Source organism: Hyperolius riggenbachi, chromosome 3 (assembly GCF_040937935.1).
Source record: "Hyperolius riggenbachi isolate aHypRig1 chromosome 3, aHypRig1.pri, whole genome shotgun sequence".
NCBI classification, from domain to species: Eukaryota; Metazoa; Chordata; class Amphibia; order Anura; family Hyperoliidae; genus Hyperolius; species Hyperolius riggenbachi.
In genome coordinates, this window is record NC_090648.1 from 51,995,675 (window position 1) to 52,020,515 (window position 24,841).

Consider the following 24,841-nt stretch of genomic DNA (forward strand, 5'->3'; position numbering starts at 1 on the left):
CACCTTGGGCCCCCCCTTCCTGGCTCTCCCCTCCGGAATATTTAAGTGTCGGCACAGTGGCTGACAGCGGACTGCTGTACAGCCACCGGAGGGAGCTTTGATCTGTGCGCTGCTAGTCTGGTCTTGAGTAGACCAGACTTGCAGCACACAGATCACAGCTCCCTCCGATGGCTGTAACAGCGGTAAGTCAGCCACTGTGCCGACACTTAAATATTCCAGAGGGGAAAGCCAGGAAGGGGGAGCCCAAGGTGAGGGAAGGGGGGGGGGGAGACTTTCCCCCTTCCCCATCGCTCTGCCCACAGCTCCCTTTCACTGGCTGCCTCCCCTCCTGGGGACACCTGGCTACATATACTGGGGACACCTACAAACCTGGCTGCATATACTGGGAACACCTATACAGCTGGCTACATATACTGGGAACACCTATACAACTGGCTAAATATACTGGGAACACCCATACAGCTGGCTACATATACTGGGGGCAGCTATACACCTGGCTACATATACTGGGGACACCTATACACCTGGCTATACTGGGGGCAGCTATACACCTAGCTACATATACTGGGGACACCTAATGACCTGGCTACATATGCTGGGGACAGCTATACGCCTGGCTACATATACTGGAGACACCTATACACCTGGCTATACTGGGGACAGCTATACACCTGGCTACATATACTGGGGACACCTATACACCTGGCTATACTGGGGGCAGCTATACACCTGGCTACATATACTGGGGACAACTATACGCCTCCGTCTACATCCTGATGACTCCTCCTTTTCCCCAAAAATCCCCCAAAATTTGCAGCGGCACACACTGCGCTCCAGCAAGGGGGGGGGGGGAGACTTTCCCCCTTCCCCATCGCTCTGCCCACAGCTCCCTTTCACTGGCTGCCTCCCCTCCTGGGGACACCTGGCTACATATACTGGGGACACCTACAAACCTGGCTGCATATACTGGGAACACCTATACAGCTGGCTACATATACTGGGAACACCTATACAGCTGGCTAAATATACTGGGAACACCCATACAGCTGGCTACATATACTGGGGGCAGCTATACACCTGGCTACATATACTGGGGACACCTATACACCTGGCTATACTGGGGGCAGCTATACACCTAGCTACATATACTGGGGACACCTAATGACCTGGCTACATATGCTGGGGACAGCTATACGCCTGGCTACATATACTGGAGACACCTATACACCTGGCTATACTGGGGACAGCTATACACCTGGCTACATATACTGGGGACACCTATACACCTGGCTATACTGGGGGCAGCTATACACCTGGCTACATATACTGGGGACAACTATACGCCTCCGTCTACATCCTGATGACTCCTCCTTTTCCCCAAAAATCCCCCAAAATTTGCAGCGGCACACACTGCGCCCCAGCCGGTCAACCCACCCATAAAAAATGTATTGTTTTTAGGGGGTTTCTGTAAATAATGAGCAACGGGTGTCCAATTCCCTAGGTACGCCACTGGTTCAGGCTTTAGAGAAGATTTCAGCAAATTGTGCACTAATGCTGCCCAACACACGCCGCCGTCCTCCGCTACCTCTATCGCTGGTACCGGGTCCCGTCACTTCCGCCGGACGGCACCAGTCTTCCGCATGCACAGGGGCTCCCTCCGTCTCTGTACGCATGCGCCTGCGCAGTACGGAGGGAGCGCACTGCGCTTGCGTCGACTAGCTCAACTGGCCAAAAACACAGGTCCCGGTACCGGCAGACAGAGGCAGGGGAGGACGGTGGCGTGGGAGTGATCCAGGCTGATGGGGCTGGAGGAAGCCCCAGGTATGTATAAAACTGGTAGGTAGTCTCTTTAAACTCTGTTGGATGTCAGCTATTGAGATCTTGTATCGGTGCTGCTTCAGATAGCTGTGTGGTGGGACACATTGCTGAGTTGTCTGAAGGCTTTTTAAATATTCACACAATAGCCTCAGATAAGACCAGAGCTATGTAGGTCTTGCTGGAATCTTCTGTAAAACAAAAGCCTGTGATAAGAGGAGGGATATCTAGGCTTCTCTGGAAACTTCTGTTTGAGGACTATAATAGGGGAGGGGATAGCAGTGTTGGGAGAGAATTGTGCTGGAGCTGTGAGTCTACAGAACTGCTGTGTATAATGCTGGGAAAAGATTTCTTGGCAGATACTGTATATAGTTCCATAGATAATTTCTGACATGTCCGATCTCATTTTCGATCGTTCGTTTTTCTGGTCGATTTCTCATAGAGGTGAATGGAAATCGATTTAAAAAGCAAATGGCAAATCGATCGGACAGTAAATCTGCTGAAAAATCTCATTGTGTATTCACAGCATAAGTCGATGGAGTTTGTGATTTTCTCTATTGCGTGAGATGGAATTCTTTCTACTGCTTGAGATGGAATGAAGGTGCCCATACACTAACGCGATTTCCAGCAGATAGACAGCAGATTTGAACACTATGATCGAATCTGCTGTAAAGTCAAAAACGCAAATGCGGACCGATCGAATGATTTCCATCCAAAATCGATTGATTCCGTCGATCTGCCAAGGCAGAAACTTTCAATTGATCGCGGACAGGGAGTGTGTCGTTAGCGGCATTCGATACGGCCATAAACGATGCAGCAATACATCACCTGTCCGGCCGGCACGAGTCCCCAGGTACCTGCAGTCTCTCACTTCTTCCCACATCTTTTCTTCACTTCCTGTCCCGTCTTGCGAGAAAGTAAAGTTCAAGTAGAGGGCGCTCTACTGTTTGAACTTCCTGCTTGTGACAGGACGGGACAGGAAGTGAAGGGAAGATGGAGGAGTACGCTGGAAGAAATGAGACTGCAGGGACCCGGGGACCCGCGCCGGCGGACAGGTAATGTATTGCGGCTGGCCAGAGGAGCACACAGGGGGTGGCGAGCCAGGCGGCAGTGGTAGTTCCACCGGTTGGGAATCGATTTCATGCTGAAATAGGTTCAAATTTTTTTTGCAGTGTGTGGGCAGCCATTAGATCCCTCTCTGATTAGATTTGATCAGAGAGGGATCTATCTGTTGGTCGATCTGGTGGTAAATCCACCAGTGTATGGCCACCTTAACCACTTCAGCCTTCAGTCGTTTTCACTTTATGCATCCGAGCAATGTTCACCTCCCATTCATTAGCCTATAACTTTATCACTACTTATCACAATGAACTGATCTATATCTTGTTTTTTCCGCCACCAATTAGGCTTTCTTTAGGTGGTACATTTTGCTAAGAGCCACTTTACTGTAAATGCATTTTAACAGGAAGAATAAGAAAAAAACGGAAAAAATTCATTATTTCTCAGTTTTCAGCCATTATAGTTTTAAAATAATACATGCCTCCATAATTAAAACTCATGTATTGTATTTGCCCATATGTCCCGGTTATTACACCATTAAAATTACAGTGGTGTGAAAAACTATTTGCCCCCTTCCTGATTTCTTATTCTTTTGCATGTTTGTCACACTTAAATGTTTCTGCTCATCAAAAACCGTTAACTATTAGTCAAAGATAACATAATTGAACACAAAATGCAGTTTTAAATGATGGTTTTTATTATTTAGTGAGAAAAATAACTCAAAACCTACATGGCCCTGTGTGAAAAAGAAATTGCCCTCTGAACCTAAGAACTGGTTGGGCCACCCTTAGCAGCAATAACTGCAATCAAGCGTTTGCGATAACTTGCAACGAGTCTTTTATAGCGCTCTGGAGAAATTTTGGCCCACTCATCTTTGCAGAATTGTTGTAATTCAGCTTTATTTGAGGGTTTTCTAGCATGAACCGCCTTTTTAAGGTCATGCCACAACATCTCAATAGGATTCGGGCCAGGACTTTGACTAGGCCACTCCAAAGTCTTCATTTTGTTTTTCTTCAGCCATTCAGAGGTGGATTTGCTGGTGTGTTTTGGGTCATTGTCCTGCTGCAGCACCCAAGATCGCTTCAGCTTGAGTTGATGAACAGATGGCCGGGCATTCTCCTTCAGGATTTTTTGGTAGACAGTAGAATTCATGGTTCCATCTATCACAGCAAGCCTTCCAGGTCCTAAAGCAGCAAAACAACCCCAGACCATCACACTACCACCACCATATTTTACTGTTGGTATGATGTTCTTTTGCTGAAATGCTGTGTTACTTCTACGCCAGATGTAACGGGACACGCACCTTCCAAAAAGTTAATCTTGTCTCGTCGGTCCACAAGGTATTTTCCCAAAAGTCTTGGCAATCATTGAGATGTTTTTTAGAAAAACTGAGACGAGCCTTAATGTTGTTTTTGCTTAAAAGTGGTTTGCGCCTTGGATATCTGCCATGCAGGCTGTTTTTGCCCAGTCTCTTTCTTATGGTGGAGTCGTGAGCACTGACCTTAATTGAGGCAAGTGAGGCCTGCAGTTCTTTAGATGTTGTCCTGGGGTCTTTTGTGGCCTCTCGGATGAGTTTTCTCTGCGCTGTTGGGGTAATATTGGTTGGCCGGCCACTCCTGGGAAGGTTCATCACTGTTCCATGTTTTTGCCATTTGTGGATAATGACTCTCACTGTGGTTCGCTGGAGTCCCAAAGCTTTAGAAATGGCTTTATAACCTTTACCAGACTGATAGATCTCAATTACAGTACTTTTGTTCTCATTTGTTCCTGAATTTCTTTGGATCTTGGCATGATGTCTAGCTTTTGAGGTGCTTTTGGTCTACTTCTCTGTGTCAGATAGCTCCTATTTAAGTGATTTCTTGATTGAAACAGGTGTGGCAGTAATCAGGCCTGGGGGTGACTACAGAAATTGAACTCAGGTGTGATAAACCACAGTTAAGTTATTTTTTAACAAGGGGGGCAATCACTTTTTCACACAGGGCCATGTAGATTTGGAGTTTTTTTTTCTCACTAAATAATAAAAACCATCATTTAAAACTGCATTTTGTGTTCAATTATGATATCTTTGACTAATAGTTAACGGTTTTTGATGAGCAGAAACATTTAAGTGTGACAAACATGCAAAAGAATAAGAAATCAGGAAGGGGGCAAATTCACACCACTGTATGTCCCTATCACAATGTATAGCGACAATATTTTGTTTGGAAATAAAGGTGCATTTTTTCTGTTTTCCATCTACCACTATTTACAAGTTTAAAATAAAAAAATATAGAAATATTTCATCTTTACATTGATATTTAAAAAGTTTAGACCCTTAGGTAAATATTTACATGTTTTTTTTTTTTATTATTGTAATGTTTTTTTTTTTATATTAAACATTTTATTTGGGTATTTTTTTGGAGGGTGGGATGTAATCAGTACTTTTATAATGTAAATGTGTGTTGAGTTTTATTTTTTTTACTTTTAGTTGTAGTTTTACTTTTTGGCCACAAGATGGCGGCCATGAGTTTGTTTACATGACGTCACTCTAAGCGTAACATACGCTTAGAGGGACGCATGGGGGACGCAACAGCCAGAAAAAGCGGAGCTTCTGAGAGAAGCTGTCGCTTTTTCTGCGGGGGAGAGGAATCAGTGATCGGGCGCCATAGCCCGATTCACTGATTCGTGGGCTAACGATCCGCGGCCGGGAGCGCGTAGGGGAAGGATACAGAAAGCTGTCTCAAAGATTTCAGCTGTCTGTTTCCACAGTTAGGAACATATTGAGGAAATGGAAGACCACAGGCTCAGTTCAAGTTAAGGCTTGAAGTGGCAGACCAAGAAAAATCTCGGATAGACAGAATCGACGAATGGTGAGAACATTCAGAGTCAACCCACAGACCAGCACCAAATACCTACAACATTATCTTGCTGCAGATGGCGTCACTGTGCATTGTTCAACCATTCGGCGCACTTTACACATGGAGATGCTGTATGCGAATGCGAGAGGAGAGTGATGCAGAGGAAGCCTTTTCTTTGCCCACAGCACAAACAGAGCCGCTTGAGGTATGCTAAAGCACATTTGGACAAGCCAGCTTAATTTTGGAATAAGGTGCTGTGGACTGATGAAACTAAAATTGAGTTATTTGGGCATAACAAGGAGCATTATGTATGGAGGAAAGAGAACACAGCATTCCTGTTACGCTCGGTGGTATACTCTCCACAGTCAGCACATAATGCAGATCCTGACGTGAAGGAGACACACACGCAAGCACAAGGAACCAGGATATCCCCAGTGTAGTGGAGGAGAGGACTGACTCTCGTAGGAGATGTGGCGCACAGAGCAGGCGTAGATCCGAGCAACCACAAACAATACTTAACAATAATGGCTCAGCGCAAAAGTAGTGCTGAGCGTGTCAATCAGAACTCAGAAAGACAGGGACAGGTAGACAGAATGAACGCTTGCTAAACTAGTCACTGCCTTAGTGACAGCAAGCGCCCACAACAGGACAGACTGAAACGAGGTAGCCAATCGCGGACGCAGTGATGGCCTACTTCGCAATGACAGGACAGAATAGTCAAGAAACAGCAGAATCGAAGGCAGGCAAACACAATACATACAAATATACAATGGATATGATATTCCTAGCGTATTACAATTACAACTATCAATGAAACTACAAATGACTGACTAACATATGTATATATCGGCGATGAACCGATATATAACTTAAGCAAGGAACACTGGCTAGGAACTGGAGCAATACAAGGAACAGGACTAGGAAGGATTTGCTACTTCTACGCAGAAGTGAGCGCAATCCATGCAAGGTAACAGGAACAGGACTGAACTAGCTAAGCACGGGTGATCACGATAAGCGCAACCTACCGAAACGTGCTGGAACTGACTGACTGAACACAGGATATAAACAGTTCGAGTACGTATATATCAGCAACACTGATGTATTAACCTAACACAAATACAAGGAAAATAACAAACGCGCTAGTATGCGTATATATCAGCGATGAACCAATATATGATGCAAGACTAGCAAAGTAACAAATGCTGATAAACAGGAACAGAACTAGAAGGACTCACTGACTCCTACGCAGGAGATCAGTGCAGTCCACATGAATTAACACTAGAACTATGAACACGGTCTGGGGCCAGAGTAACAGCAAGACAGGCTTATGCTGAAACTATGATAGCCCGAGGAGCACTGCAGGAAGCAGCTCTTTATACTGAGGTCATCCAATGGGAGCGGACATGCAGATTCCCACACAGGTGAATGATAATCAGTCACAAGCTGGCAGCAGGGAAAGACAGACAAAGCTATGCAACCTGCAAGAAAGGGATTGCAGCTCCACTGCAACAGACAATGTTTGACTTCACAAGAGCATCCCAAACTGTCATGAACTGCAGAGTGACTGCAGATGAAATCAACACTTAGTGTGATTGCAAGCAAAACTATGCGAGCAAATGCATGTAAAGAAATCAAAAACTGCTTGTCTACAGAACAACTGCAGCCAGCAGTACATGCTGCAGAAGTGATCATAACAATTCCATAAAAAACACCTTCTACTTACAGTAAAATATGGTGGTGGTTCCATCATGCTGTGGGGCTGTGTGGCCGGTGCAGACACTGGGAACTGTCAAGGTTGAGGAACGCATGGATTCCACTCAGTATCAGCAGATTCTGGAGACCAATGTCCAGGAATCAGTGACAAAGCTGAAGCTGCGCCGGGGGTGAATCTTTCAACAAGACAACAGCCCTAAACACTGCTCAAAATCCACTAAGGCATTCATGCAGAGGAACAAGTACAACATTCTGGAATGGCCATCTCAGTCCCCAGACATGAATAAAGTTGAAAATCTGTGGTGTGAGTTAAAGAGACTCTGTAACAACAAAAACCTCCCCTGGGGGGTACTCACCTCGGGTGGGGGAAGCCTCCGGATCCTAATGAGGCTTCCCACGCCGTCCTCTGTCCCACGGGGGTCTCGCCGCAGCCCTCCGAACAGCCGGCGACTGTGCCGACTGTCAGTTCAATATTTACCTTTGCTGGCTCCAGCGGGGGCGCTGTGGCGACTTTCGGCACGGAAATAGACGGAAATACCCGATCTCCGTCGGGTCCGCTCTACTGCGCAGGCGCCGGAAACTTGCGCCTGCGCAGTAGAGCAGACCCGACGGCGATCGGGTATTTCCGCCTACTTCGGCGCCAAGAGGCATCAGAGCGCCTGCGCAGGAGCCAGGAAGGTAAATATTGCGTCACGGCTGTACGGAGGGCTACAGCGAGACCCCCGAGGGATGCAGGACGGCGTGGGAAGCCTCATTAGGATCCTGAGGCTTCCCCCACCCGAGGTGAGTACCCCCCAGGGGCCGTTTTGTCGTTACAGTTCCTCTTTAAAGAGAGCTGTCCATGCTCAGAAGCCATCAAACCTGAATAAACTAGAGATGTTTTGTAAAGAGGAATGGTCCAAAATACATTCAACCAGAATCAAGACTCTCATTGGAACCTACAGGAAGCATTTAGAGGCTGTCATTTCTGCAAAAGGAGGATCTACTAAATATTAATTTCATTTCCGTTTTTTACAGCCGATTCCGTTTTTCCCTCAGTTTTTCTGTTGAGTGCATTCAGGGAAAATCAGAATTTCAAATCGGAATCGGAAACGGAATTGGAATCGCAAAACAGATTTGCAGTGTGCAGGGAGCAGGGTTGCTCAAATCCGAATTTGGGAGACATCCGGATAGTTCTATCTGAATATCTCCCAGTAAAGCTGTGCGGGGGAGGGGGTGCTGGGTGGCCAATCTTACCTGTATGACGTCTTCTTCGGTCCGTCCCTGGCGCCTCCCACAATGCGGTCCAAGCGGTGGTCACGTAACTACAAACACTTCCTCCTTCCGGGTTGAAGGAGGAAGTGTTTGTAGTCACGTGACCGGCGCATGGAACACATCATGGGAGGCGCCAGGGACGGACCGAAGAAGACATCATACAGGTAAGATTGACCCCCCCTCCCACCTATTTCTAATTTACAAATGTTAATATGCAGGAACATGAACCAGGATAAAAAAGACCAGTGTGGGGGCGTGATTAGGGGTGTGGCAGGAGTGTGTTTTAAGTGTCCCTCTTTTTTATCTTAAAATATTGGGAGGTATGTCTTTTTCTCAATCACATTACACTCCGTTGGTCCCTGATTTTATCTCCTGTCTCCCATTCTGTTTGATCCATTTAGTTAGCATATGCTCACATTTTGCATTTCTTACTCATACAGGTGCTCTCTGATAACATCTAACGTCCTACGTATAGACAGCGAGGAGACCTTCATAGTAGATGGACACGGGACAGAGATTAATGGCCATATCAGAATCTATGACTTTCCTAAGAAAAAAGAAAAATTAGCTGAGGGACCCATCGCCGTCAACAGCAACAATGGTTTCTTGGGAACAACCAAATTCTTGGTGAGTTTTTCATTTGGCCGATTGACAAACTAGGACTAGGAGTAGGAAAACAGACCTTCAACATCATTAACCGCTTCCAGACCGCATTGGTAGAAATCTGCGTCCTGCAGGTGGCTGCTCGGCTCTGACAGGACGTAGATTTCCCCTTCCTCACCGCGCGCTCCCACAGTGCGCTGCTGACGATCTCGCCGGTCTGCACCTGCCGCAGTTCACTCGCCCTGCTGTCTGTAAGACAGCAGAGCTCTGTGAGCAGGTCAGGAGCTGCTTTCATTGGCTCCTGACCGCGTGATCATTGTGAGCCAATCACATTGGCTTACATTGATGGACAGGGTCAGGAGGCAATGAAAGCGTCTCGCGACAGGCTCACACTCACAGTGATAGCAGAGAGAGGGGCCTGCGGCTATGGGAGGCCTTCGGGACCGGCGGGTATGTGTGGCAATTCATCGGTAAGCTCAATTTTCTGGTACCAGCAGTCTCAGGTCCTTAAAGAGGAACTCCAGTGAAAATAATGTAATAAAAAGGTGCTTCATTTTTACAATAATTATGTATACATGATATAGTCAGTGTCTGCCCAATGTAAAATCTTTTAAATCCCTGATATACGTTCTGACATTTATCACATGGTGACATTTTTACTGCTGGCAGGTGATGTAGCTGCTGCTTGCTTTTTTGACAGTTGGAAGCAGCTGTAAACAGCTATTTCCCACAATGCAACAGGGTTCACAGACAGGAAACTGCCAGGAGTACCACGGTCCTCAGAGTTTCCTGTGGGAGGGGTTTCACCACAATATCAGTTATACAGCACCCCCTGATGGTCTGTTTGTGAAAAGGAATAGATTTCTCATGTAAAAGGGGGTATCAGCTACTTATTGGGATAAAGTTCAATTCTTGGTCACGGTTTCTCTTTAAGGGGACAGAAACTGCTGGTACTCAAGGGGTTAACCTTAAAGGGGGGGGGGGATCTGGATTATAATTAATGAAAAGCCTTAAAAAAAACCTGAAGTTTTAATTGGTTTCACTTTTGTAGGGAGCACTAAAAGGGTGAAATCTCAGGGTTTACTATATGGATAGCTGCCTTGACAGAAATCTCCTGCAGTTTATTCACAGTTGCTGATAAGACTTAAGGTGCCCATACATTAGAACGTATATCGGCAGATCTGACCAAGAGACACATTTATCTCTAATCGAATCTGCCCATACACTACAGGCCGATTCCAGCATGAAATCATCAGGGAATCGGCTGAGCCACCGCATCCACCCGGCCGCTGCCCCCAAAATGTATAAATGTATGTTGTGTAGTGCATTTATACATTACCTGTCCTGTAGCAGCTTCCGCACGGTGTCCGTCCATCTCGCCGGGTAAGCCGCATACACACTAACGGCGCATAGCGTCTGACGTCATACATAGCGCCGCCGGCATGTATGCGGAACCCGGCGAGATGGACGGAAACCGCGTGGAGGCTGACATCGGACAGATAATGTATAAATGCACTACACACTGCATACATTTATACATTGCGGCGGCAGCGGCGGGAATCTCATCGTCTCGTCGCTCGTTCGCAAATCGGCCGCCGTACCGCCGCACACCCGACCAACCAACCTCGGCCCGAAATTTTTCAACATGCGCGATCCACTTTGCGGCCAATTTCTGTCCCAAAATTTTTGTTGGTCGAGCATGCGCCTGGCAGCACCAATTTTCATCCAATTCGATTATAATAATTGAATTGGATGGTCGATTAGTTGGTTGGTCGCCAAGTGTGTGGCCGCCTTTAATTAGACACTTTGATCTGCAGACACAAACACAGAACACAGAGAAGTACATTTCTTCAGCAAATATACTGTACATGGAATAAAGACTTTTCATGGTGTGCTGTGCAAGAGTTCGAGTCCGTTTTTAACTACTCTAAGACCGCTCCACGCCAACGGGCGTGGCCACGGCAACAGCCCCAGGACCACCTAACAGCAATTGGCATCAGGTCCTGGAGCCGGCTACTGAAGGAGATTGCGCGCAGGCTGCGTGCGCATCTCCTTCTCGGGGGGTGGAGCTCCGCCCCGTCTTCAGTCTCCGAACGGCTATTGCCACTCGGGAGACTGTTAGACGGCATGATTGCCGTCTCTTTACACAGTGCAGCGCGGCGATCATTTCTCTTGTCTCCTGGAGGACAAGAGAGAGATCGGCTCTCATAGGCAGAAGCCTATGACAGCCAATCGCGTGATTGGCCGGCTGGGGGGAGGGAGGGGATTGTAGTAAAAAAAAAAAAAACAAGAGAGTAAAAAATATTACAAAAATATGTACATAAATATTTATGAAAAATAAATAAACACAAGGGGGGGCCATCAGACCCCACCAACAGAAAGCGCTGTTGGTGGGGAGAAAAAGGGGGGCGGGGAATCACTCGTGTGCTGTGTTGTGCAGCCCTGCAGCTTGGCCTTAAAGCTGCAGTGGCCAATTATGAAAAAAAGAGCCTGGTCTTTAGGGGGGTTTACCACTGTGGTCCTCAAGTGGTTAAAGGACCACTCCAGTAAAAAAGTAAGCAGTTGAAATCTGGCAGAACCAACAGGATTTGGACTAGTCCATTGCATAATGGGTGATTCTCAGGGTTTTCTTTGTTTTTAAAAGCATTTCCTGAATGGCAGCTTAACTGTCAAAATAGTAAGATACCAGCCAGCCTACTCCCTCCACAATATTTTGTCAGTTAGCAACTGCCATTCAGGAAATGCTTTTGAAAACAAAGAAAACCTTGAGAATACCCCATGAGGAAATGGACTAGTCCAAAAACTGTTGGTTCTGTCAGATTTTAACTGCTTACTTTTTTGACTGGTATAGAGAAACTGAAGAGTTATAGAATACAACTCAGCTGTTGGCATGAACATAAAGTTACAAAGAGCTGTAAGATGTTAGTAAGAAATGGATTTTTGGCTTGTTAGATGCCAGTTCCTCTGTGGCACATCTAATACTAAACATCTGGTCACTGTCTATTAGCTACAAGCCTGGCGATCTAGGACAAAACATATCCATAGCACTGTAGTCACAGTCTTTGGAATAGAAAGGGCACAGAGAAGTCCAGAGAAGGGTGGATGAGAATAAGCCATAAGGGCTTACTATAATAAGGCCCGGATCAGGGATCACACCTGCATTAAAAAATGGTCCAATCGCAGATCGGAATGTATATTGTACAAACGGAACGGACAGGAACAGATCCAATGTTAACCTATGGAATCTTGGCTTTCACATTCATCCATTCAAACAAGATCCATTCCAAACCTTCCCGCTGAAAGGACCACAGGACCAATTTTTCCAGACTGCAGAGCCCAGCAGACCGGAAACAGGAGATGAAGCCTTGTATTGGGGGAAATGGGAGAACAGAATGTTTCTTCACTAGTGAAGAAGTGGACCGTTAAGGAGCAAAATCCACTGGGGTGGTGGTCTGGGGGGGATGTCATGTGAGGACGCTAACCGGGCCTAGTGGATTGAGCAGCCGGGCGGGTGAGGGAGGGTTAAAACTTACCCAGGCTTCCGTCTTCAATTGCTGCAGGGGCGGTTTCTTCCAGGCTTCAGTGTTCTCTTCCGCCTTTAATTGCATCCCACGTCATATCACATGACTGCACTTCCTCCTTCAACCTGTAAGGAGGAAGCTGGTAGTCACATGACACCTCCCGCCCCTATGCAGGTGGGTGTGGACTAGGCTATGTCAGCAAATTTGAAAATAAATCGCTAGCATTTATTCTTTGAGAGGGGTGGAGTGATCACCTGCCTGGAGTGAGGACATCAGGACAGGTAAGTATTTAACCCCACAACACCCCCCATCCTCCATTATTTAGACATAGCCTGTCATGACAGGCTCTATCATTCTTGCTTTAGGTACTCTTTAAAGGATACCCGAGGTGACATGTGACATGATGAGATAGACATGTGTATGTACAGTGCCGAGCACACAAATAACTAGGCTGTGTTCCTTTTTTTCTTTCTCTGCCTGAAAGAGTTAAATATCAGGTATGTAAGTGGCTGACTCAGTCCTGACTCAGTCAGGAAGTGACTACAGTATGACACTCACTGATAAGAAATCCCAACAATAAAACACTTTCCAAGCAGAACATGGCTTCTGAGAGCAGGAAAGAGATAAAAAGGATCAATAGTTCATAGATTTTAGCTCTGGCATACTGCAAAGAATGTGTCATTGAACAAAAACAATAAAACAGTTTAAAATATAAAAACGGAAACCAAGAGCCCAATATAGTGCATACAGTAAGTATTGGAATTGTTTAAATATGTAGAGTAACAAAGTAATACTCACAAACCAAAGTCACCTCAAAGGCAAACACTGTAAAAGCAGGTGGGGAGATTAGACCTGTCCCCACTCAGGGATAAGAAGTTGCTCTTCGTAGCTAAGGAAAAAAGGGGGCAACACCCCTCCACCAAGGGTGCACTCAACTATTGTATAAAGCAAACAGAGGCGCTAAAAGAATAAAATAGACTAAGAAGCTTAAAAAACTGATATATAGAGGAGGTAGTGGTGGACTTACCTCCTCCAAGCAAACACAAGGAACTGTTGATTTTGACAGTCAATCAAATTTTTATTTTACATACTCCAGAAATTTGTGAAGTGTGTAAAATAAAAAAATTTGATTGACTGCCAAAATCAACAGTTCCTTGTGTCTGCTTGGAGGAGGTAATTCCACCACTGCCTCCTCTATATATCAGTTTTTTTTAGCAGATAAGGTTTTTTTTAGCAGAGTTGCTCAGATACCCCCAATCACAATTCGAGTAATCACAAATTTGACTCCACCCACTTTCCAATTGGCTTGTGATCACGATCACAAATAGAAGCAGATATCCGACTCGAGTTCGGTTTTGAGTCTAATAACTGCATGTAATCACGAATCTTGATTTGTGATTAAAAACCCGCCGACTTTAATGGTTAGTATGAAAGCCCCCTTACATGGTATAAACACATAATTTGCCAGATATGTTAAGCAGAATATTGGGAACAAGAGGAAAACATTCTAATTTTCAAAAAGACTTTATACTTTTTGAGACATTGGATTTTAAAATTTCAAAGGAAAAATGTACCAGTATACACTAAGATGCGGTAAATGACAGTTCTTAGTGAAACAAAACCCGCCGACTTTAGCAGTTAATAGCAAAGCCCCCTTATATCCTAAAAACACCACTGGTATAAAAACACCAAATTTTCAGGATATGTTAAATAGATAGTGGGAAAACATATTCTTTTCCTATTTTAATATTTTTTTCAAAGCGGATGAAAAACTAACTATAACAAGTAACCTGTCTATATATCTTATCTAAAGTTTAGATAGTTTACACAGCTAGCTTACAAATCTAGCTGCAAACAGCTTTAATAGAATATGATCATTTCTTCCTGTGATACAATGACAGTAGCCATGTTATTTGTAAACATTACACAGAGGCAGGCTTATCTACATCTTGAGCAAAAAAACTTAAACCCTCCTCCTCCTCCCTCCTCCCCTCTGCCTCTGAAATCTCTGGCTAGTAACACCTCCCCCTCCCAGACTGAGCTCCCATGAGCCCTTGCTACTGTCTGAAAGTGCCTTGGCTCTCTGAAAACCTGTGGGCGTGGCTTTTCTAGTTTATAGGGAATTAGAGTATTAAAACAAAAACAAAAAGTATTTGGCTTGATGAATGCCCTATAAACAATAGGAAAGGAACACAATTATGCAATGTATAAAAGTTCATGTCGGATCCACTTTAACGCTGAGTGTGGGAATTTTTTTTTTTTTTAAATGACGTGGGGTCCCCCCTCCTGAGCCTCTGTAGCCCCTTGTCCCCCATGCAGGCAGGGATAGCCAGAATGTGGATCCCAGGCCGACTGGGGCTTTGCACCCTGAGCTCTACCAGCCCACATGGTCTATGATATGGGAGCCTCTGGGGGATAGGGGCGGCCAAGCCAATCCATGGACAAGAGGCTCTTCCCCACCTCCGGTGCTCCAGGAGGAGGTGGGGGCGACGACTCCCTGTGGGGGTTCATGGTGGCATCTGGGAGTCCCCTTTAAGAAGGGGACCCCCAGATGCTCACCTCCCTCCCAGGAGAAATGAGTATAGGGGTACAATGTACTCCTCCTAACCCATTTCCATAAAGGGTTAAGTGAAATAAAAACACAACGATGAATAAAGTCCTTTAAAATTCTAAATTAACCATAAATACTTACCTGTACCTTTAAAAAAGTTCCCACGCCAATATCCTCGGAAATTATCCCACGCCAATATGCTCTATTTTGCAATCTTCAATTACAATTTCCCTCCAAGGCTCCGCATTGGTTCCTTATCGACCAATGGGGATCCTCCTGATCCCCATTGGTCTGTTAAGGAGCCAATGGGAAGCCTTGGAGGGAAATTTAAAGATGCTTTTTGCCAGCTGAGAGCGTTTCTGCTGTGGACGCATTTTTGCCAGCTCCCGCTGTCCTCCCCACCTGCCCATGCCTATCAGCCTCACCCATACTGGCACCCAGTGCACCCCTATACTCATTTCTCCTGGGAGGGGGGGGTCGGCATCTGGGGGTCCCCTACTTAAGGGGGACTCCCAGATGCCACCATGAACCCACCCCCAGGGAGTCGTTGCCCCCACCTCCTCCTGGGGCATCGGAGGTGGGGAAGAGCCCCTTGTCCAAGGATTGGACAAGGGCTTGGGGGAAAGGGGAAGGCTTGGCCGCCCCTTTCTCTCGGACCTCCCCATACCATGGACCATGTGGGCTGGTATAGCTCAGGGTGCGAAGCCCCAGTCGGTCGGGGCTCCGCATTCTGGCTATCCCAGCCTGCATGGGGACTAGAGATGTTGCGATTGCGAACCTCCAATTTTCGGTTCGCGAACCTTCGCGAACCGCAATAGACTTCAGTGGGGAGGCGAACGTAAAAATTTAGAAAAATTTCTGCTGGCTGGAAAAATGATAGAAAAGATGTTTCAAGGGGTGTACAAGACATGGTTGAGTAAAATACACATCAAAAATCCCAGAAAAAAATCTGGATTCAATACAAAGCAGTGTTTTAAGGTCAGAAATCTCATTGAATGTTCAATTGCAGGCCTACACTGCTTTATGACATCAGGAATCCCTCTATCCCTCCTCCCTCCCTCCTCCTTCATCTTCCAGGGAATTGTAGTATTTCAAAAGGCAGCTTACATACCGTGGCTGGGAATTGAACCCAGGTTTCAGTGTGTGGTAGGTAACTCACACTACATGCTGAAGCCAGCCTAGCATGTACCATTATGATCAATCCAAGAGAAAAATTAGCTTGCTTAAGGATTTGTAGCATGTCAAAAGCCAACTCACGTTGGCTGGGAATAGAACCCAGGTCTGAGTGTGTGGTAGGTAACTCACTTAACCACTATACCATCACCAACACTAGATGCTGAAGCCAGCCTAGCATGTACCATTATGATCAATCCAAGAGAAAAATTAGCTTGATTAAGCATTTGTAGTATGTCAAAAGCCAACTCACATTGGCTGGGAATAGAACCCAGGTCTGAGTGTATGGTAGGTAACTCACTTAACCACTATACCACCACCAACACTACATACAACACTATATTAATTTTTCTCTTGGAATGATCATAATGGTACATGCTAGGCTGGCTTCAGCATGTAGTGTTGGTGGTGTTATAGTGGTTAAGTGAGTTACCTACCACACACTCAGACCTGGGTTCTATTCCCAGCCAATGTGAGTTGGCTTTTGACATGCTACAAATCCTTAAGCAAGCTAATTTTTCTCTTGGATTGATCATAATGGTACATGCTAGGCTGGCTTCAGCATGTAGTGGTGTTATAGTGGTTAAGTGAGTTACCTATCACACACTGAGACCTGGGTTCAATTCCCAGCCCAGTCTGGGTTCAATTCTCAGCCACGGTATGTAAGCTGGCTTTTGAAATACTACAATTCCCTGGAAGACGAGACCCTCCTCCCTCCGGGAGGAGGGAGAGATATAAGGAATAACACTCAGCTAGGAACAAGCCTACAAGAGCCTAACTAAACTCTCCCTAGCAGAGTCTGTCAGCAGCTGTCCCTTAACTAATTACTATACTGTAGGCAGACAAGTGAGTAAAACGACAGGAGAACCTTGCCTTTTGTCTGATTGGTGACAATGTGCCTGCTGACTGTGATGTAGAGGGTCAAAGTTCTGCTCAATGGAGCATTATGGGGAGAATCAAACTTCCGCAAAAGTTCGCCTTCGCCGGCGAACGCAAACAACCTAAAGTTCGCCTGGAACCGTTCGCGGGCGAAACGTTCGGGACATCTCTAATGGGGACAAGGGGTTACAGAGGCTCGGGAGGGGGGACCCCACATCATTTTTTTTAATTTCCCACACTCAACACAAAAAAAAAATGAAAAATAGGAAAATAATATTATTTCCCACTATCTTTTCACCATATCCTGAAAATGTGGTGTTTTTAGGATGTAAGGAGGCTTCGCTATTAACTGCTAAAGTCGGCGGGTTTTGTTTGATTAACGAACTGTCATTTACCACATTTAAATGTACCGTATATACTAGAGTATAAGCCGACTTTTTGAGACCAAAAAAGGGGTCCAAAAGTGGGGGTCTCGGCTTATACTCGAGTTCGTTGTTGTTGCTGACCCCCCACAAATGTATCAGCCACCGCAATTAAGAAATTATGGCTGAACGGTGACGGCTGCGTGTCCTTCTGACAATGACATGTAGAATGAGCACCAGACCTGTTAGACATGGGAGAGGAACAGATGAACAGTTGTTAGATGTCTGTGGCACACGGCCAACTACAGTAACTGTGTCCGAGCTCTGCTCATGCGGGGGGGGGAGCATACATTAGAAGGCACACAATCTGTTACTCTGGCGGCGAGCAGCGCAGCGGCACACAGATATCTAACGACTGTTAATCTCCTATGTCTAACAGGTCTGGTGCTCATTCTACATGTCAGAGGGACGTACTCTGGGAGCAGTTAAGTTTCCTGCTGGGATACCTAAGCAGCATTGTCCCAGAGTGGGGAACACAGCCCTTAAGCAGCACTGTCCCAGAGTGGAGAACACAGCCCCTAAGCAGCATTGTTCCAGAGTGGGGAACACAGCCCCTAAGCAGCATTGTCCCAGAGTGGGGAACACAGCCCCTAAGCAGCATTGTCCCAGAGTGGGGAACACAGCCCCTAAGCAGCACTGTCCCAGAGTGGGGAACACAGCCCCTAAGCAGCATTGTCCCAGAGTGGGGAACACAGCCCCTAAGCAGCACTGTCCCAGAGTGGGGAACACAGCCCCTAAGCAGCATTGTCCCAGAGTGGGGAACACAGCCCCTAAGCAGCATTGTCCCAGAGTGGGGAACACAGCCCCTAAGCAGCATTGTCCCAGAGTGGGAAACACAGCCCCTAAGCAGCATTGTCCCAGAGTGGGGGACACAGCCCCTAAGCAGCATTGTCCCAGAGTGGGGAACACAGCCCCTAAGCAGCATTATCCCAGAGTGGGGAACACAGCCCCTAAGCAGCATTGTCCCAGAGTGGGGAACACAGCCCCTAAGCAGCATTGTCCGAGAGTGGGGAACACAGCCCCTAAGCAGCATTGTCCCAGAGTGGGGAACACAGCCCCTAAGCAGCATTGTCCCAGAGTGGCAGGAAAGTACAAACAATGAGATTTCCTGGCAATGCACTCAATAAGCATTAGCCAGTATGTCACCTTCTCCAGCCAGCATAAGTTCAGTTAATCATCTCTTTTAAGAGACTTCCATCAAATTTCCTACCCTTACTTATACTCGGGTCAACCATCGGGTTATACTCGGGTCAACCATTTTTTTCAGTGTTTAGGGGTAAAAGTTGGGGGGTCGGCTTATACTCGGGTTGGCTTATACTCGAGTATATACGGTATACTTTTTTCCTTTGAAATTGTAAAATCGATTTTCTCAAAAAGTATAAGGTCTTTTTGAAAAAAATGTTTTCCTCTTGTTACCACTATTCTTCTTAACATATCTGGCAAAAGTGTTTATACCATGTAAGAGGGCTTTGCTATTAACTGGTAAAGTCGGCGGGTTTTGGAGCTTTAATCACTGCCGCATCTGGATTCGTGATCACGGAATCAATAATTACGAATCCGAATTCGAGTACCCGAATTTGGGAAAATTTACTTTTTTTAAAAATTTGTGAAAAGATGAAAAATATGGTATGGCAGTCTCCATAACTTCTCACTTCATATTCCCTTTAAATAAAGGATGTTACTATGTGAAGAAATAATCAGAAGATACATGGGCCCATATGCAATTAACCTTTCCTCCTTCGTTTTCTCCGAATTTATATTTTCACACCTTGTCAATAAAATGCTTTTTAAACTCCCAGCAAGCAAGAAAATACTCAAAATAATTTTGATAGTACTTTTTTTTACTACTTTTTGTACTTTTTCAATTGTTAAATGCTGAAACGTTATTTTGAAAAGAAGATGACAAATTCTCACCTAGGAGAAAACTTAGGAGAAAAAGTGAATTGCATATGGGCCATTGGGCCTGAAACTAAAACCCACTGTTACTTTCCTCTCACATTTCTGTAAATATTTTATTATATCTTTTCATGGGACAACATGGAAGATATGATACTTTAATACAATGTAAAATAGTCAGTGTACAGTTCCTAGGTGAAAATGTTAAAACTGTCCTCAAAGCTTCAATATTTTGTGTGCTTACCATTATTTACCAGCAGTGTGCCTCCAGGTAATGTGTGTGTGTGTGTGTGTGTGTGTGTGTGTGGGGGGGGGGGGGGGGGGTGCCCCATAGCAGTATAGCAGTCACATGATCTGCAGCCTTCCTACCAAACTATCTACATAACAGGTTTCAGATGTCAGGAGGACACGTATATACAGAAGTCTTCTTGAAAATGTATAGTTAGAGTCTTGAGTTTACGGTGTTTTGAATCTCCTGTAGGTTCCTTCCAAAGATTTGGACAAGGACCCAAACAAGGAGCAGTATGTCTATGTCATTGTGGATTCTCCTAACTGCAAAGAAGAAAAAGTCGTTCTGGTCTCCTATCAAAGAGGATATATATTCATACAGACCGATAAACCCATCTATACTCCCGGATCTACAGGTAAACACATCACAGCTTTCGCTAACATGATAAATCGTAAAAACTTCCTTTGACTTCTAAAGGTGACCCCTGAGAGATGAAGTTTAGCTTAAAGGGACTCCGAGCAGTGCAGAAACTATGGAAAGATGCATACCATTTTAAAGCCCTCTTTCTCCTCTTTCCAATGATATATAAACCACCACCCTACGCCTTTTAGTTTTCGCTATTTTCGCGATTGAAATTGCCGCGGCCGCAATTTCGATCGTGAAAATAGAGAAAACTAAAAGGCGTAGGGCCGTGGTTTAGGGGTCGTCAGAAAGAGGAGAAAGAGAGCTTTAAAATGATATCCATTTCCATAGTTACATTGTATTACACAGGGCGACTTTTTCTGCTGAATGGAGCTGCTGACTTTAGGAAAAAGTCGCTCTGTGTAATACAATGTAACTATGGAAAGATGGATATCATTTTAAAGCTCTCTTTCTCCTCTTCCTGGCGACCCCTAAACCACGGCCCTACGCCTTTTAGTTTTCTCTATTTTCGCGATCGAAATGAAGGCTGCGGCAATTTCAATTGCGAAAATAGCGAAAACTAAACGGTGTAGTGCGGCGATTTATATATCATTGGAAAGAGGAGAAAGAGAGCTTTAAAATGATATGCATCTTTCCATAGTTTCTGCACTGCTCGGAGTCCCTTTAACAGTGTTGACACAACAAGGAACAAGGGGATGTAAAGAAAGTTTATTTATTCATAACTTTCAAGTTTTTGAGATAAGAAAGAGGGACACCTTTAAAGTGTACCTGAGATGAGTAACTGCAAAATATTTATACTTACCTAGGGATTCAGCTCCCTTCAGGCTGGGAGCTCCCTCACTATCTCCCCCCAGGACAGTCCGATTGTTTACTGGCCATCCCGGTAAGCTTGTCCAGTTAAGCTCTGTCAAGCATGCCTGGCTACGTACGTGCCCCTGTCACTGGGACCGCTCTGCGTCTGCGCAGTAGTATTAGTATGGAAGTGTGGCAGGGGCGTGTGTGGCCAAGCCATGCATGTGCGAGAGAGAGCGCGACTAAACAAGCTTATCTATGGCCAGTGGATGATTGGAGCAGCCTGGCGAGACGGCCTGAAGGGGCTGAAGGAAACCCAAGGTAAATATCAGTGGTGCTCTAATAATTTCCGTGATCACGGAATAGCCGTGATTCATGAGCACTTTTTCACTATTGGACTTCTGAATCCGAATCCGCGATCGATTCTGGTTCACGGAAATCGGCCACGGAAATTCCGTGATTGTTCGGTATTCGGTTACGGCCGTGATTGCAGTGGAAATTCGTGATTAAGTCATGATTGGGTGGAAATTAGCAGAATTGACATCCCTGGGCCAATCAGAGGCCCCTAGCCAGGCCCTAGCAACCAATCATAGGATGGGAGGCTCTGCCCTCTCCTCCTGTATATAAAGTGGGGGCCATTTCCAGAGCTCCGTCCTTGCTAGACTCTGTGGCACTGAGAGGATCATCTCCAGGCCATATTGTACATCAGCAAGAGCATTTTCAGTCCTTACATTGCCCTTATACTGTATCTAATACTTGTATTCAGCTAGGTAGCCAGTGAGTGATTAATTAAAGAGACTCTGAAGTCTTCTAATAATGAGGATTTTACTTTAAAAACTTCTTTACCCTAATTGACCCTCCTAAAACGCTGCACCCCCGCTGCTGAAAAAGTCATAAATCACCCCAAATCCCCTGGAGGACATCTCGGGGCTCCTTCTGCATAGAGGCAGAGCTTTCAGCCGCAGCTCTGCCTCTACACGTGTCTATCTGCACGGATCGCTGCTTCTCCCCCGCCCCTCTACGTCTTCCTTCACTGAGAGGGGCGGGGGAGAGGCGGAGAAACGCACGGATTGACGCAGCTCTGCCTCCTCCAGCAGCAAAATCCATGATCAAGAAAGTCGTGGATTTTGCCGGGGGGGAATTAGGGGTGATTTATGGCTTCTTCAGCCATGGGGATGCAGCGTTTTAGGAGGGGCAATTAGGTTAAAGAAGTTTTTAAAGTAAAAACCCTGTTTTTAGGAGACTTCAGAGTCTCTTTAAGTTAGTTATAGTCAGTGTAGTTGTCAGTGAGAGAGTGTACTGATTGCTGTGCTTACTGCAGGCAGGTTCACTGGTTCTACTGCTCTATTACTGTATACTTGTTAGCTAGCAGGGGCGTAGCAATAGGGGTTGCAGAGGTTGCCACCGCATCGGGGCCCTTGGGCCAGAGGGGCCCCAAAGGGCCCTTCTTCAACTACATTATTAGCTCTCTATTGGTCCTATGCTCATAATAATCACTTATTTAGATACTTTGAATAGTGATAATCATTAAAAAACTGTTCTCCATCCCCTTCTTGCACCTCTGACACTGTAGTTGCAATTGGCAGGTTTTGGTGCACCGTATCGATTGTTATGTATAGAGTGCTTGGGGGGCCCCATTGTAAAACTTGCATCGGGGCCCACAGCTCCTTAGCTACGCCACTGTTAGCTAGCTAAGCCAGCCAGCCAGCGATCAACTTCAGTTAGTTACAGTCACTGCCACAGTTGTTCTGTCACTAAGTTTAGTCAGTGACCTTGTACTTTGCTACCAGCGTGCAGCCGGTTAGTTTGCTGTGCGCATAGTGCAGGCAGACCACGGCGCTGTCCACTGATTTTCGTGTTCTATTTTACTGTATTCAGTATTTTGTGTGTTTTTTTTTACTTTTCTGAAAAATTAATAAATGCCTCCTGTTATATTCCGTCTGTCCCCCAGGCCCACACACACGACATTGAATGTAAAAAGCAGCACACTTTCTCCAACTCGAAATTGTGTGCATAGTATACATGTCTGGCAGGGGTCGTGGGTGTAGCATGAGAGGGAGTGCCATTGCCTCTGCTACTTCTGGGACTGGTTCATGGCCAGGGAGAGGGCGCTCAGCTGTAGAGGTCAGCCGACATCGGTGTCGCCCATTTTAAGCACCTTGGGTTGCCATGTGGTCATTCAGGAGATAGACTCACAGGCATTGATGGACATGATGACGGAGGAGCAGCCCATCATTACTTTATCCCAGACCTCCGTTGTGAGCAGCACTCCCAGCAGCAGCAGCCCCATGCTTGCTATGACATCCACCCACGGATGGGAGCCACGGATGCTTGTAATTTTCTGGGCAGCATTATCATGCTGTGGTACCACCAGTGAGGTGCCATGGTCGTTATGTGCTGCCGCACTGACCACTTTAGTCCTCATCCTGCTGCCGCTGATGTTCTATTTCACTACTAAAGTCTGCGCCAGTGGCCACAGACAACTCTGCTGCCATGTCATTGCTATCGCTGCAAGGAAAAAAAAAAAAAAAAACATTTACAGAAACCTCTTTGGGTGTTTTTGTGGCACGGGCCACTCATCCTCCTCCAGTGGTACCACCACTGCCAGGTGCCATTGGGACTCACCTTCACCTCTGTGATTGCTTAAAGTGTATTTCCCTGTTTAAAACCACTTGCTCCCAGTATAAGTGCTCCCACTATAGATAGGCAGGAATAGGTGCCCCAGTATAGGTAGCCAGGAATAGGTGCCCCAGTATAGTTAGCCAGGAATAGGTGCCCCAGTATAGGTAGTCATAATAAGGTACCCCCAGCTAGGTAGCCAGGAATATGGGCCCCCATTTTTGGTAGCCAGGTATAGGTGCCTCAGTATAGATAATCCGAACTTTTTCCACTGTCCGAACTTTGAATAGCAATTCGGATATTTTTTAAAATCCGAATAGCACTATCCGACAAACTCAGATTTCCCATCTGAAATCTGAAATCCGGGCGGATAGTTAGTTTGGATATCCGAGCAGAAGCCAAAATCACCTTCAATGGCAAAAATCCCTTTCGAAAGCAGTCAGGCCAAGAGAGAGAGAGGGAAAGGGAGAGAGAGAGAGAGAGAGAGAGAGAGAGAGAGAGAGAGAGAGAGAGAGAGAGAGAGAGAGAGAGAGAGAGAGAGAGAGAGAGAGAGAGAGACCCATCTGAAAGGGGTTTTTGCCATTAGAAGAGACTTTTGGAAGCATTTTAAGCCATTTTCAGGTCACTTCCGGTTTTCTATCCGGATGTCCCGGATAATGGGTTCGGATATCCGAGTTTACTCGGATACAAAAAGTTCAGATTCGGATATCCGATTCGGATCCGGATATCTGGGTATCCGGATCCAGATCAATTCGGATTTTGAAAAGGGGTATCCCCTGCTCCCACCTACAGGAGCGTAACTGGTGGCACTGAGCCAAATTACCGGGACGGCTAGCAGATGATCCAAGGGGCCAGAGGAGATGGTGAGGGAGTCCACTGCCTATTACAGGTAATCAATTCTTTTAGTCCTGTTGTCTCAGGTTTCCTCTGAAATAGTTTCTTGCTGTTGGCTTCAAAGGCATTTTATTGATAAATTGTGAACATTTCACCCAGGAAAATTGAATAAGGACCAAGGGCCTGATGCACAGCACTGCGGTAAAGCTGCCGTGGGCACG

General features: G+C 45.8%; 1 protein-coding gene across 1 annotated transcript in view; it reads left to right on the plus strand.

The window, feature by feature from the left end:
• LOC137562606 (A.superbus venom factor 1-like) overlaps positions 1–24,841 on the plus strand; it is a 335,432-nt gene that overhangs the window by 3,726 nt on the left and 306,865 nt on the right. Inside the window, exons 2-3 of the mRNA XM_068274110.1 lie at positions 9,119–9,305; positions 20,205–20,367. Coding sequence (XP_068130211.1) covers positions 9,119–9,305; positions 20,205–20,367 — 350 coding nt within the window. The remainder of the gene's footprint in view (positions 1–9,118; positions 9,306–20,204; positions 20,368–24,841) is intronic.